Here is a 14,151-nt window from a genome sequence, read left to right on the forward strand (position 1 = left end):
TCAAGCAATGTGTAGGAGTTCCTCTGGGTAAATACATACCGGCAGCACCACCCTAGCGTGAAGCCACACTCGTTCTTTAGTGCTCTGGTTTTTGTTTTCTTGGTTTGTTATTCGTTTGGCTTTGGTTTTGGTTTTGGCTTTGAGAAAGCCTTTCTGATAAAGTTAATGTAATAAACCAGAAAATACACCCAGTGTCGGCAAGGTGGTCGGGCACCTGGCCCTCTTCTGTACTGCTGGCTAAACCCCATGCTGGCGTTAAAAGAAAAAAACTTTCTGGAAGGCAATTTCGCAGCACGTATCAAAATTGATAACATGCATACCCCCTGACCCAGCAATTTCCCAGCTTGGAATTTAGCCTAAGGGAGTAATCATGAATGTGCCCAGATTTACACACAAGGATAAGCAACTGTGGCAAACAAACAAACTAACAAAATACCTGAAAACATCAGGAATTTGGTGAATAATTTCTATACAGCTGAATACTCAACAGCCACTTAAAATGAAGAAGATCTGAAGCCGTCCACAATGTCTTGTGAACAAAGCAGGCCAGAAAATGATATGTATAATATGATTCTGTTTGTGGGGATGTGTGTGTGTATTTGTGTGAGTTTTGTAATCACATCGATGTTGAGTAGTTTTGTATGGGTGTGATTATGGCTTATTTCTTTTCTTTGCCCTTCTTTTCTGTTTTTTAACTCTTTGCCGTAAATATGTAAAACTTTTCTTTTAATAAGAAACAATAAAGCTGTTTTTGACCCCTCCCTCGAAAAAAAAATCAGAATCTAATGCAAAAAGATGTAATACGGGCACTGCCTCTCAACCCACGAGAGCAAGGCGGTGGCAGAAGACCAGGTGTAGGATGCATTAGAAACCCTGGGCCAGGATGAAATCCCCTGGCTGGCAGCATCCGGTAACAGTGACTAAATCCCAGCTGATACACAGGATTCACACCCTGCATGGTCAGGCAGGAGGGTGTGCAATGAAAAGCAAAGACCAGGTCCAAGTCCATTTCCACACTTCCTACACTCAGCTTCTGCATCCTTGCAATGGGGCTTGGGAGACCTGCCTCATAGGGCCTCATGTATGAGAGAATTCATGAAAATCACAAGTCCAGGCACACAGTAAGTGCTCAAGACAGAGTTGCTATTTTTACTATTTAACTACCCCAAAGAGTAACTGTACAGATAAAATAATAAGAGCATAAGAGGTATAAGATACTGTCAAAGCACTTTTTTTTATTTAATGCTCCTAGGCGGCACGAGTTAGGCACTGTTATCATCCCTGTATCATACATTATCCAAGACCTTAAATCCAAGCTCCCTAACCACCAGTCAGAGACAGAGCGTGTGTTCAAACTTAGCTGACTCTAAAACGCCATCTCTTAACAGTCTGGTTTGTGAACTAGAATGCCTGTTTGAAAGCAGCCCCTTCTGTTGCAGTGTTTACCATGACCTAATGCTTTAAAACCCTCCAGCTCACAGGGACTTCCCGAGTGGTCCAGTGGTTAAGACTCTGAGCTCCCAATGCAGGGGGCCTGGGTTCAACTCCCGGTCAGGAAACTAGATCCCACATGCATGCCACAACTAAGGTGCCCTGAAGCCACAACTAAGGAGCCTGCCTGCCACAACTAAGACCCGGTGCAACCAAATAAATAAATATATTAAAAAAAATAATAAATGCTTAAAAAAAATTTTTTTAATAAATAAATAAATAAAAGAAAACCCTCCAGCTCAGAGACTGAGATGAAATAAGACGGGCCGGACAGTGAAGACTCTGGATGATGGGGACCTGGGGGCTCACTATACTATCCCTTCCATCTGTGTGACTGTCTGGTTACCCACAATACAAAGGTCCCTTTAAAAGTAGGATATTATTGGGCTTCCCTGGTGGCTCAGTGGTTGAGAGTCAGCCTGCCAATGCAGGGGACACGGGTTCATGCCCCGGTCCGGGAAGATCCCACATGCCACGGAGTGGCTGGGCCCGTGAACCATGGCCACTGAGCCTGCGCGTCTGGAGCCTGTGCTCCGCAATGGGAGAGGCCACAACAGTGAGAGGCCCACGTACTGCAAAAAAAAAAAAACAAAAACAAAACTAAAAAAAAAAAAAGTAGGATATTATTGTTAACATAAGCAATAGTCACCTTTTCTTTCTCCAGAAGAGGAAGCCTCCTACGGCCACAATAACCAAGGCACCAAAGATACATCCAAACACTGCTCCACAGATGACACCTGGGAAAAGTCCAAATGGGAACCACTTCAAGAGGTGTTCACAGACAACTAGAGAAGATCATACTAAAGTGAAGTCAGTCAGAAAGAGGAAGACATGCCATATGATATCACTTTTATGTGGAATCGAAAATATGACAAAAATGAACCTATCTACGAAATAGAAACAGACTCACAGACTCAGAGAACAGACTTGTGGTTGCCAACGGGGAGGGAGGGTGGGGGAGGGAAGGACTGGGAGTTTGGGATTAGCAGATGAAAACTATTACATATAGGATGGATAAACAACAAGGTCCTACTGTAGAGCACAGGGAACTATATTCAATACCCTGTGATAAACCATAATGGAAAAGAATATGAAAAAGAATATATATGTGTATAACTGAATCACTTGGCTGTGTACCAGAAACTAACACAACATTGTAAATCAACTGTATTTCAATAAATTTTTTTTGAATTTTATTTTATTTATTTTTTTACACAGCAGGTTCTTATTAGTCATCAATTTTACACACATCAGTGTATACATGTCAATCCCAATCGCCCAATTCATCACACCACCACCACCACCATCCCCCCACCGCTTTCCCCGCTTGGTGTCCATACATTTGTTCTCTACATCTATGTCTCATTTTCTGCCCTGCAAACTGGTTCATCTGTACCATTTTTCTAGGTTCCACATATATGTGTTAATATACGATATTTGTTTTTCTCTTTTTGACTTACTTCACTCTGTATGACAGTCTCTAGATCCATCCACATCTCAACAAATGACCCAATATCGTTCCTTTTTATGGCTGAGTAATATTCCATTGTATACATGTACCACATCTTCTTTATCCATTCGTCTGTCGGTGGACATTTAGGTTGCTTCCATGACCTGGCTATTGTGAATAGTGCTGCAATGAACATTGGGGTGCATGTGTCATTTTCAATTATGGTTTTCTCTGGGTATATGCCCAATAGTGGGATTGCTGGGTCAAATGGTAATTCTATTTTTAGTTTTTAAAGGAACCTCCATACTGTTCTCCATAGTGGCTGTATCAATTTACATTCCCATCAACAGTGCAAGAGGGTTCCCTTTTCTCCACACCTTCTCCAGCATTTGTTGTTTGTAGATTTTCTGATGATGCCCATTCTAACTGGTGTGAGGTGATACCTCATTGTAGCTTTGATTTGCATTTCTCCAATTAGTGATGTTGAGCAGCTTTTCATGTGCTTCTTGCCCATCTGTATGTCTTCTTTGGTGAAATGTCTATTTAGTTCTTCTGCCCATTTTTGGATTGGGTTGTTTGTTTCTTTAATATTGAGCTGCTTGAGCTGTTTATATATTTTGGAGATTAATCCTTTGTCCGTTGATTCGTTTGCAAATATTTTCTCCCATTCTGAGGGTTGTCTTTCCGTCTTGTTTATGGTTTCCTTTGCTGTGCAAAAGCTTTTAAGTTTCATTAGGGCCCATTTGTTTATTTTTGTTTTTATTTCCATTACTCTAGGAGGTGGATCAAAAAAGATCTTGCTGTGATTCATGTCAGAGTGTTCTTCCTATGTTTTCCTCTAAGAGTTTTATAGTGTCCGGTCTTACATTTAGGTCTCTAATCCATTTTGAGTTTATTTTTGTGTATGGTGTTAGGAAGTGTTCTAATTTCATTCTTTTACACGTAGCTGTCCAGTTTTCCCAGCACCACTTATTGAAGAGACTGCCTTTTCTCCATTGTATATCCTCTTTTCTCCATTGTATATCCTTGCCTCCTTTGTCATAGATTAGTTGACCATAGGTGTGTGGGTTTACCTCTGGGCTTTCTATCTTGTTCCATTGATTTATGTTTCTGTTTTTGTGCCAGTACCATATTCTCTTGATTACTGTAGCTTTGTAGTATAGTCTGAAGTCAGGGAGTCTGATTCCTCCAGCTCCGTTTTTTTCCCTCCAGACTGCTTTGTCTATTCGGGGTCTTTTGTGTCTCCATACAAATTTAAAATTTTTTGTTCTAGTTCCATAAAAAATGCCATTGGTAATCTGATAGGGATTGCATTGAATCTGTAGATTGCTTTGGGTAGTATAGTAAAATCATTTTCACAATACTGATTCTTCCAATCCAAGAACATGGTATGTCTCTCCATCTGTTGGTATCATCTTTAATTTCTTTCATCAGTGTCTTATAGTTTCCTGCATACAGGTCTTTTGTCTCCCTAGGTAGGTTTATTCCTAGGTTATTTTATTCTTTTTGTTGCAATGGTAAATGGCAGTGTTTTCTTAATTTCACTTTCAGATTTTTCATCATTAGTGTATAGGAATACAAGAGATTTCTGTGCATCAATTTTGTATCCTGCAACTTTACCAAATTCATTGATTAGATCTAGTAGTTTTCTGGTGGCATCTTTAGGATTCTCTATGTATAGTATCATGTCATCTGCAAACAGTGACAGTTTTACTTCTTTTCCAATTTGGATTCCTTTTATTTCTTTTTCTTCTCTGATTGCTGTGCCTAGGACTTCCAAAACTATGTTGAATAATAGTGGTGAGAGTGGACATCCCTTTCTTCTTCCTGATCTTAGAGGAAATGCTTTCAGTTTTTCACCATTGAGAACGATGTTTGCTGTGGGTTTGTCATATATGGCCTCTATTATGTTGAGGTAGGCTCCCTCTATGCCCACTTTCTGGAGAGTTTTTATCATAAATCGGTGTTGAATTTTGCCAAAAGCTTTCTCTGCATCTATTGAGATGATCATATGGTTTTTATTCTTCAATTTGTTGATATGGTGTATCACATTGCTTGATTAGCGTATATTGAAGAATCCTTGCATCCCTGGGATAAATCCCACTTCATCATGGTGTATGATCCTTTTAACGTGTTGTTGGATTCTGTTTGCTAGTATTTTGTTGAGGATTTTTGCATCTATATTCATCAGTGATGTTGGTCTGTAATTTTCTTTTTTTGTAGTATCTTGGTCTCGTTTTGGTATCAGGGTGATGGTGGCCTCATAGAATGAGTTTAGGAGTGTTCCTTCCTCTGCAATATTTTGGAAGAGTTTGAGAAGGATGGGTGTTAGGTCTTCTCTAAATGTTTGATAGAATTCACCTGTGAAGCCATCTGGTCCTGGGCTTTTGTTTGTTGGAAGATTTTTAATCACAGTTTCAATTTCAGTGCTTGTGATTGGTCTGTCCATATTTTGTATTTCTTCCTGGTTCAGTCTTGGAAGTTTATACCTTTCTAAGAATTTGTCCATTTCTTCCAGGTTGTCCATTTTATTGGCATGGAGTTGCTTGTAGTAGTCTCTTAGGATGCTTTGTATTTCTACGGTGTCCGTTGTAACTTCTCCTTTTTCATTTCTAATTTTATTGATTTGAGTCCTCTCCCTCTTTTTCTTGATGAGTCTGGCTAATGGTTTATCAATTTTTTTATCTTCTCAAAGAAGCAGCTTTTAGTTTTACTGATCTTTGCTACTGTTTTCTTTGTTTCTATTTCATTTATTTCTGCTCTGATCTTTATGATTTCTTTCCTTCTGCTAACTTTGGGTTTTGTTTGTTCTTCTTTCTCTAGTTCCTTTAGGTGTAAGGTTAGATTGTTTATTTGAGATTTTTCTTGTTTCTTGAGGTAGGCTTGTATAGGTATAAACTTCTCTCTTAGAACTGCTTTTGCTGCATCCCATAGGTTTCGGATCGTCGTGTTCTCATTGTCATTTGTCTCTAGGTATTTTTTGATTTCCTCTTTGATTTCTTCAGTGATCTCTTGGTTATTTAGTAACGTATTGTTTAGCCTCCATGTGTTTGTGTTTTTTATGTTTTTTTCCCTGTAATTCATTTCTAATCTCATAGCGTGTGGTCAGAAAAGATGCTTGATATGATTTCAATTTTCGTAAATTTACTGAGGCTTAATTTGTGACCCAAGATGTGATCTATCCTAGAGAATATTCCATGCACACTTGAGAAGAAAGTGTAATCTGCTGTTTTGGGATGGAATGTCCTATAAATATCAATTAAGTCTATCAGGTCTATTGTGTCATTTTAAGCTTCTGTTTCCTTATTTATTTTCATTTTGGATGATCTGTCTATTGGTGTTAAGTGAGGTGTTAAAGTCCCCCACTATTATTGTGTTACTGTCGATTTCCTCTTTTATAGCTGTTAGCAGTTGCCTTATGTATTGAGGTGTTCCTATGTTGGCTGCATATATATTTATAATTGTTATATCTTCTTCTTGGATTGATCCCTTGATCATTATGTAGTGTCCTTCCTTGTCTCTTGTAACATTCTTTATTTTAAAGTCTATTTTATCTGATATGAGTATTGCTACTCCAGCTTTCTTCTGATTTCCATTTGCATGGAATATCTTTTTCCATTCCCTCACTTTCAGTCTGAATGTGTCCCTAGGTCTGAAGTGGGTCTCTTGTAGACGGCATATATATGGGTCTTGTTTTTGTATCCATTCAGCAAGCCTGTGTCTTTTGGTTGGAGCATTTAACACATTCATGTTTAAGGTAATTATCAATATGAATGTTCCTATGACCATTTTCTCAATTGTTTTCGGTTTGTTTTTGTAGGTCCTTTTCTTCTCTTCTGTCTCCCACTTAGAGAAGTTCCTTTAGCATTTGTTGTAGAGCTGGTCTTGTGGTGCTGAATTCTCTTAGCTTTTGCTTGTCTGTAAAGCTTTTGATTTCTCCATTGAATCTGAATGAGATCCTTGCTGGGTAGAGTAATCTTGGTTGTAGGTTCTTCCCTTTCATCACTTTATCATGCCACACCCTTCTGGCTTGTAGAGTTTCTGCTGACAAATCAGCTGCTAACCTTATGGGAGTTCCCTTGTATGTTATTTGTCGTTTTTCCCTTGCTGCTTTCAATATTTTTCTTTGTCTTTAATTTTTGCCAATTTGATTACTATGTGTCTTGGCATGTTTCCCCTTGGGTTTATCCTGTATGGGACTCTGCGCTTCCTGGACTTGGGTGGCTATTTCCTTTCCCATGTTAGGGAAGTTTCCGACGATAATCTCTTCAAATATTTTCTCTGGTCCTTTTTCTCTCTCTTCTCCTTCTGGGACCCCTATAATGCGAATGTTGTTGCATTTAATGTTGTCCCAGAGGTCCCTTAGGCTGTCTTCATTTCTTTTCATTCTTTTTTCTTTATTCTGTTCTGCAGCAGTGAATTCCACCATTCTGTCTTCCAGGTCACTTATCCGTTCTTCTGCCTCAGTTATTCTGCTATTGATTCCTTCTAGTGTAGTTTTCATTTCAGTTATTGTATTGTTCATGTCTGTTTGTTTGTTCTTTAATTCTTCTAGGTCTTTGTTAAACATTTCTTGCATCTTCTCGATCTTTGCCTCCATTCTTTTTCCGAGGTCCTGGATCATCTTCACTATCATTATTCTGAGTTCTTTTTCTGGAAGGTTGCCTATCTCCACTTCATTTAGTTGTTTTTATGGGGTTTTATCTTGTTCCATCATCTGGTACATAGCCCTCTGCCTTTTCATCTTGTCTCTCTTTCTGTGAATGTGGTTTTTGTTCCACAGGCTGTGGGATTGTAGATCTTCTTGCTTCTGCTGTCTGCTCTCTCTCAATCAACTTTTTAAAAATAAAATAAAATGGGAGTTGGACAAGATGATTCCCATGGCTCCTTCTGATCCTAATATTCAAGGGTTCCATACCCTAGAAGTCACATGTGTGCCTGGTACATGGGCACACAAATGACTACACTGAGAAAAAATGACCAAACAGTGTTTGCCGATTGGAAGTGTAACTGGATTTCAGAGAAGGGAGTGTGGTGGGCGGGGCCTGTGGGGACCTCAGAAGAGGAAGCTGAGCTCGGTCCTGATGGCCCAGTGACATCTCAGCTTCTGAGAGGACAGACCAGGCTCTCCTACCCTCCTGGGGGCCCCAGGGAGGTGTGTAGACCCCCATGCTCCTGTGGATACTGGAAGCAAAAAGTCAATGCATTGCTAAGATGCTCTTCTACCTGGATCCTGGGGCAAGAAAACAGCATCTGAGTAGCGACTGAAGGACACGTAGCTCTCAGCCCCATCTATGAGTCCATCACTGTGAGGGTTGAAGGTAATATTGGTGAAGCCAGCCACAGAAGCCCTGTGGGGTGACAAGAGGAAAGAGGGGTGGCTGAGAAGTGTCTGATGGCCCAGGCACATATAGTTTTGCACTCAGAGGCCCAGCCCCCAAAGGGCAAAAACCACAAGGCATTACCGATAGGAACCCAGAGGTTCCAGCTTCCCGTTGTAATAGCCGTGCGTGGTGGACTCGTTCCCAACATTGATTTCGTATTTCAAGACTTCAGATAAGCCCTGAGAACAGCTTTTTTCTTCTGTTGTTATGAGGTATGTCACATAGGTATCCGAGGCCCCCTTTTTGAAATCTTCGTACGTATATCTCAATACATCTGCTGACGGATGAACAGCTAAGAAAGGCACACGGAAGGAAAGCCATAAGAAAGTGATTGCAGAGATTTAAGTCTCCCTCGTTTCTAAATAATGACCAGGGTGATGGTGGTGACAGCTGCCATCTCTCACGTATGCTCTCTCTGCCAGGTTTTCCTTATATTAAGTTCTAAGGGCTTTACTTACATTAACTCATTTAATCCCCACAATAATCTCATCGCATAGGCTTACCACCCCCACTTTACAGGTGGGAAAATGAGACACAGAAAGGTAAAAAGACCTGGGCCCCAAGCTGCACTGCCTACGTGGTAAAGTCGTATTTCTAACCCAGACCACCTGACGCGGAGGGTGTGATCTCATCCATCACAGGCTGGTACTGGTCAGGCTGGTCAGTGTGCAATATCATCCCCCCTGTTCAGCAAAGGTCTGAGCTTGGGATTTGCTGAATACCTTCACAGCAAAATGACTAGGTGTTTGAAACAGACCCAAAACAAAAGATAGAAAGAGAGAGAGCGAGAGAGAGAGAGAGATCTCAATGTCTCTTTTTGAGATTTAGCTGCAGGTTTTCAACACCAGCAAATCCCTTGTCTTCCTGGATTCCCGCAGCCCTGACAGTGTGTTTGAGCTCTGTCTTCTTTGGGGAGATGAGGACAGCATCACAGGCTGTGAGACTGGGCAAGGGGGGCACTGCATAATTCAGAGTTAAAGAATCACCAAGAACAGCAAAACTCTGCACTTTTTTATTGTTTTGGCCACACCGCACGGCTCGCGGGATCTTATTTCCCCGACCGGGGATTGAACCCGGGCCCCTAGTATTGAAAGCACCGAGTCCTAACCACTGGACTGCCAGGGAATTTCCAAAACTCACCGCTTTAAACCCAGACCTTGGGCAAAGCACCCACACATAGCTAACAAAGACACACTCAAATCATTCCCGTCTCACTTCCAGGGAATGTAATGGAGCCCTTTAAGGAAAAGCAGCGTTTAATCCACCTCCTCTCTCAGCTATGACAATGCTTTTTGCAAGTTCCCACTACAAATGCAAATCTTTTCCTTTTTTCTTCCAAGAGAAAGTCACCCTTTGAGGATGATTTGTGCGTGTGTGTTCATATGTGTGTGTGTGTGTGTGTGTGTGTGTGTGTGACAAACTTGGTTAAAACTAATATTCTGCCACCTAAAAGACCCTGTGCTGCAAAAGAGATGAAAAACGTAGATCAGAGGTAAGAAAGTCATGGCCATGGGCCAAATCCAGCCAGCCACCCCTTTTGGTAAATACTAGAACAGTCATACTGACTCTTTCTGTATCTTCTATGGCTGCTTTCACACTACAACGGCAAAGTTGAATAGCTGAGAAGGAGACTGTAGGACCTGCAAAACTTAGAATGTTTGCTATCTGGCCCTTTACACTAAGTCTGTCAACCTCTGACCTAGCTCATCAGGCAAATGGCTTACACCCACCCACCCCGGGGCGAGTGCCAAAGCGTGGGTCGCAGTATAAAACCAGACGTGTGTTTGTCTCATGAATGCGTTTCAGTGGGCACTAAAATGGTACCCAGTCACGCCATCACCCACTGGCTGTTTAACCCATAATGACCCCTCCTTACCGTCCCCAGTGGTGAGAATGAGAGCGTAGGCTTTGATGGGTCCGTGGCTGGCTTCAAACCCACTGAATTTGACCTTCACAGAATTGTGACTGACAGATGTAATATTAGGGGATCCATCTGGAGAAGGAGGGTCTGAAACAGAACAAAAGAAAATATGATCACCCAACATTTAAAACCACAGAAGGAACAAAATTATGAAGGACAGGATTTGCTGCAGTGCCCCACTCAAGTTCTGCCCTTGCTCTGGAAGCTGTGTGCTGGGCTCATGCAAAGCAAATCTAGAAGCAAAGGGCAGGGACGGGAACTGGTGGGGAACAAAGATGGCAAGTCCTTGGGGAGCCTGCCTGGCTGACAATGACCCCTTCACTGGGTCCAGCCACATTGCCAGGGTGGCCTCCTGGCAGCCTTGTTTGTAGAAGATAATGTGCCTTTTCTATCTTCCCCCAGTCCCTCCTGACCCAGAGAGCCCAGATTCCTTATTTTGAGAATGGGGGCAGAAGAAGGAGAACAAGACGGAGACTGTGTGGGTAGAACTCCAAGGTGAGAACTTGGGAGCTGAAAGCAGACATCTGTCAGCACATGGACTTGGCCCCAGGACTGGCTGGTCAGAGAGCAATGATGAAGCAGATAGTTACCCAGAAGGAAGCAAAGATGACATGGAGAGAACATACTTTCTCCTGACACCTGGCTGCATGCCGGCTCTGCACCCTTCACACCGAAGTCCTTGATTTTTGCTGGGGTAGGTTTAAAACTCTGCCTAGAGAAATCCAACTGACCCTCTTCCCGGAAACCAGAAAAGCCCACACGGGAACACTCCGTGAGTGGCCTTCATGGTCCTGTGCCTCGCCTTTCCCAAGCTAAGCTTGGGAAGCCACTCTCTAAATTAACACGAAAGGAAGGAAAAGGCGAATTCAAGATGATCTCTCTCCACACTCTACCTAAATTGGTCTCCCACATACAGTTTGAGTGTTTCTGTTATTATAACCAAGATGCAGGGAGACTGAGAAAACTGAACTCCAAAAAAAAAAAAAAGACCATAATACAATTTTCCAAATGTATGCTGTCCAATATGGCAGCCACTAACCACATGTACCCACTGAGCGCTTGAAAGGTGACAGGCCCAAGTTTGGACGTAAAGTATCTCATTAATAACTCACTTTATACAAATTACATGTTGGAATGATAACATTTTTAATATACTGAGTTAAATAAAATGTGATCAAAACTCAGATCAAAACTCATTTCAGCTCCTCCTTTTTTTTTTCCTGGCCATGCCAGCCAGCTTATGGGATCTTAGTTCCCCGACCAGGGATCGAACCCGGGCCCCCAGAAGTGAAAGCAGAGTTCTAACCACTGAACCACCAGGGAATTTCCAGCTGCTCCTTTTTACAGTTTCTTAATGTGGCTCCTAGAAAAGTTTTTATTATACAGAAGGCTCACATGATTTTCTATTGGAAGGCACAGCTCTAAACCATCCTTCAGCAACCTCTCAAGTAACTGACCGCAGTGGCCACTTGGAGGCGCTGTCCATCGTCTAAGTGTCAGCTGCCTCAACAGACACTTCCTAGCACCAGCTCCCACCCCGTCCACAGCTCTATGCCTTTTAGCGGGCCAGCGAGGAGTCCCCAGCTCCCTGCCCCACGACAGCTCCACCCACCTCAAAGCCTGGAAATCTTTTCCTTCTCACTGCTTATCTCAGTCCTACACTAGAGGGACCTTGCCGGCCACGCTCACCATAGTGTCCCTTACCCGGGCACACAGTAAGCACTCAACAAGTGTTGGCTAAAAGACCATCGCTCCAACTCTCCCCGGTTTACCCATCCCACCAGCACTTCCTGCCTCTCTCAGAGAAAATGCAGCTCCACTTTTATGTTAAATAAAAAAGTATCAAAGTTGTACATTTAAAAAGCTTGCTAAATTTGTACATAAAAATTCATCTGAGGAACGGGAGCTACAGATTAAAAAGTGAGAGGATCACTGGACTAAATGCTGAGTGGTCATTATCTAACCCTACCACGCACTGCTCAGCTTCAGAAACAACTAACTCTAACAAGCTCCTTCCCTTCACTAGGTACTGTGCTCAGCCCTGGAGATACCGGATCAGATACGGTTTCTGTTCCTCAGTGGCTCATACCCACTGAGATGACATCATAAAACAGAGAACTACAAAAAAGTACCCAACAAGGTTCACTGTTTCTATTACACTGTAGAGTGCTGCAGAAACACAAAGGATTGTGACCCAGGGCCATCCTATATAGCTGTGTACCACACAACTCCAAGGAGTCCCACGCGCACAGTAGACTATATGAATGGTGTCCCATGGAACTATGCAGTGCACAACTTGACTAGCCATACATGGCAGCTCTGAAGTGATCTTCCACCTACACTACCTCATCTAATTTGTATTAACAGTCCTGGAAGGTAGGTATTATTTCCCCTTTTTTACACCTAAGAAAAACAAGGCTCAGAGAGGTTAAGCGGCTTTTCTGAGATCACACAGCTGGTAAAAGGTAGACTTTACAATCAAACCCAGGTCTGCCTAAGTCCAAGGCTCTGTCAGTAGAATCCCTCAGCCATTTTCCAAGTCAGTGTCCCTGAAGTAAGAAGCCTTTTCTTCTCACTATTTCAACTAGCAATTCTTTAGAAATTGTTTGGAAACATTCTGATACCCTAAAGGAAATAGTATATCCAGGATTCAAAAAGCACAAAGCAAAACCAACTCCACCAGGTTGACCTAAGACATAATTTTGGCAAAGACACAGGGAGCGAAAGACAGATAAAAATGAAACAAAGAATGAATATAACAAAACAGATACAGACTCATAGATAAAGAAAACAAACTGGTGGTTACCAGTGGGGAGAGGGGAGTGGGGAGGGGCAAGACAGGGGTAGGGGTTAAGAGGTACAAACTACTATGTATGAAATAAGTGACAAAGATATACTGTACAGCACAGGGAATACAGCCAATATCGTATAAAAACTTTAAATGCAGTATATCTATAAAAATCATGAATCACTATGTTGTACACCTGAAACTAATATAATATTGTAAATCAACCATATCTCAATTAAAAAAAAAAAGCAAAGAAGTAATTTTTTCCAAGTTCAAAATAAAAGGTGGTCATGAAAAGATTAACTAGGGGGATCTCTTGTGAATGATCCCATTTCCCAAAACAGCTGGGGAGCTTATTAATACAGATTCTAAGGAAATATGAATCTTGACTGAATATCTATCTGATAATAGTAAAAAAAAAAAAAAAGAAAGAAAAAAAAAAAAGGATTGTTGGGAGTGCCCTGGTGGCCTAGTAGTTAGGATTCCGGGCTTTCACTCCTGTGGCCCAGGTTCAATCCCTGGTCGGGGAACTGAGATCTTGCAAGCCACGCAGCATGGCCAAAAAAAAAAAGTATTGTTAAATTTTTAAGAGTAATGTGGTTATGTTTGAAAGAAAGGGAAAAGGAGTCCCTGTCTTTCAGCAATACATACTGAAAAACTTACAAATAAAACTATAGAATAACCAGGACTGGTCTCAAAGAAGTCCAATAAGGGAGGAGGGGATATAAATGAAAAAGATTGGTCAAATGCTCACAAATGTTCAACTGAGTGATGATGGGTACGTGGATCCCACTATACTGTCCTTTGCTGTTGTGTATATTTGAACATTTTAGGGGAACTTACTTAAAAGAAAAGGTGGCAACAAATTATTCTGTAAAACGAAGGAAACTTTTGGAATGTAAAATATTCCCTCTCACTAGATTTCTATAGATTATACAGATTCTATAGAACATATAGACTAGATTTCTGTAGAATTGGGTTAACAGTCCGTGCCAACAAAAACAAATATTTTTGGATAAATTTTTTTTAGAAACAGGTTTCTAGGCCACACTTGCAGAGCCTCTGGGTCAGCTTTCCAAGGTGACCACAATGTCACCTGGCCACCCTGCCCTCCCTG

The 14,151-nt window shown here is 41.6% G+C and overlaps 1 protein-coding gene across 1 annotated transcript in view; it reads right to left on the reverse strand.

Moving 5' to 3' along the window:
* Positions 1-14,151, reverse strand: part of PTPRJ (protein tyrosine phosphatase receptor type J) — a 169,442-nt gene that overhangs the window by 15,189 nt on the left and 140,102 nt on the right. Inside the window, exons 12-15 of the mRNA XM_030864402.3 lie at positions 10,202-10,333; positions 8,407-8,617; positions 8,168-8,292; positions 2,141-2,228 (exon numbers count right to left, since the gene is read on the reverse strand). Coding sequence (XP_030720262.2) covers positions 2,141-2,228; positions 8,168-8,292; positions 8,407-8,617; positions 10,202-10,333 — 556 coding nt within the window. The remainder of the gene's footprint in view (positions 1-2,140; positions 2,229-8,167; positions 8,293-8,406; positions 8,618-10,201; positions 10,334-14,151) is intronic.

The sequence above is a fragment of the Globicephala melas genome, chromosome 8, assembly GCF_963455315.2.
Source record: "Globicephala melas chromosome 8, mGloMel1.2, whole genome shotgun sequence".
In the NCBI taxonomy this organism is placed as follows: Eukaryota; Metazoa; Chordata; class Mammalia; order Artiodactyla; family Delphinidae; genus Globicephala; species Globicephala melas.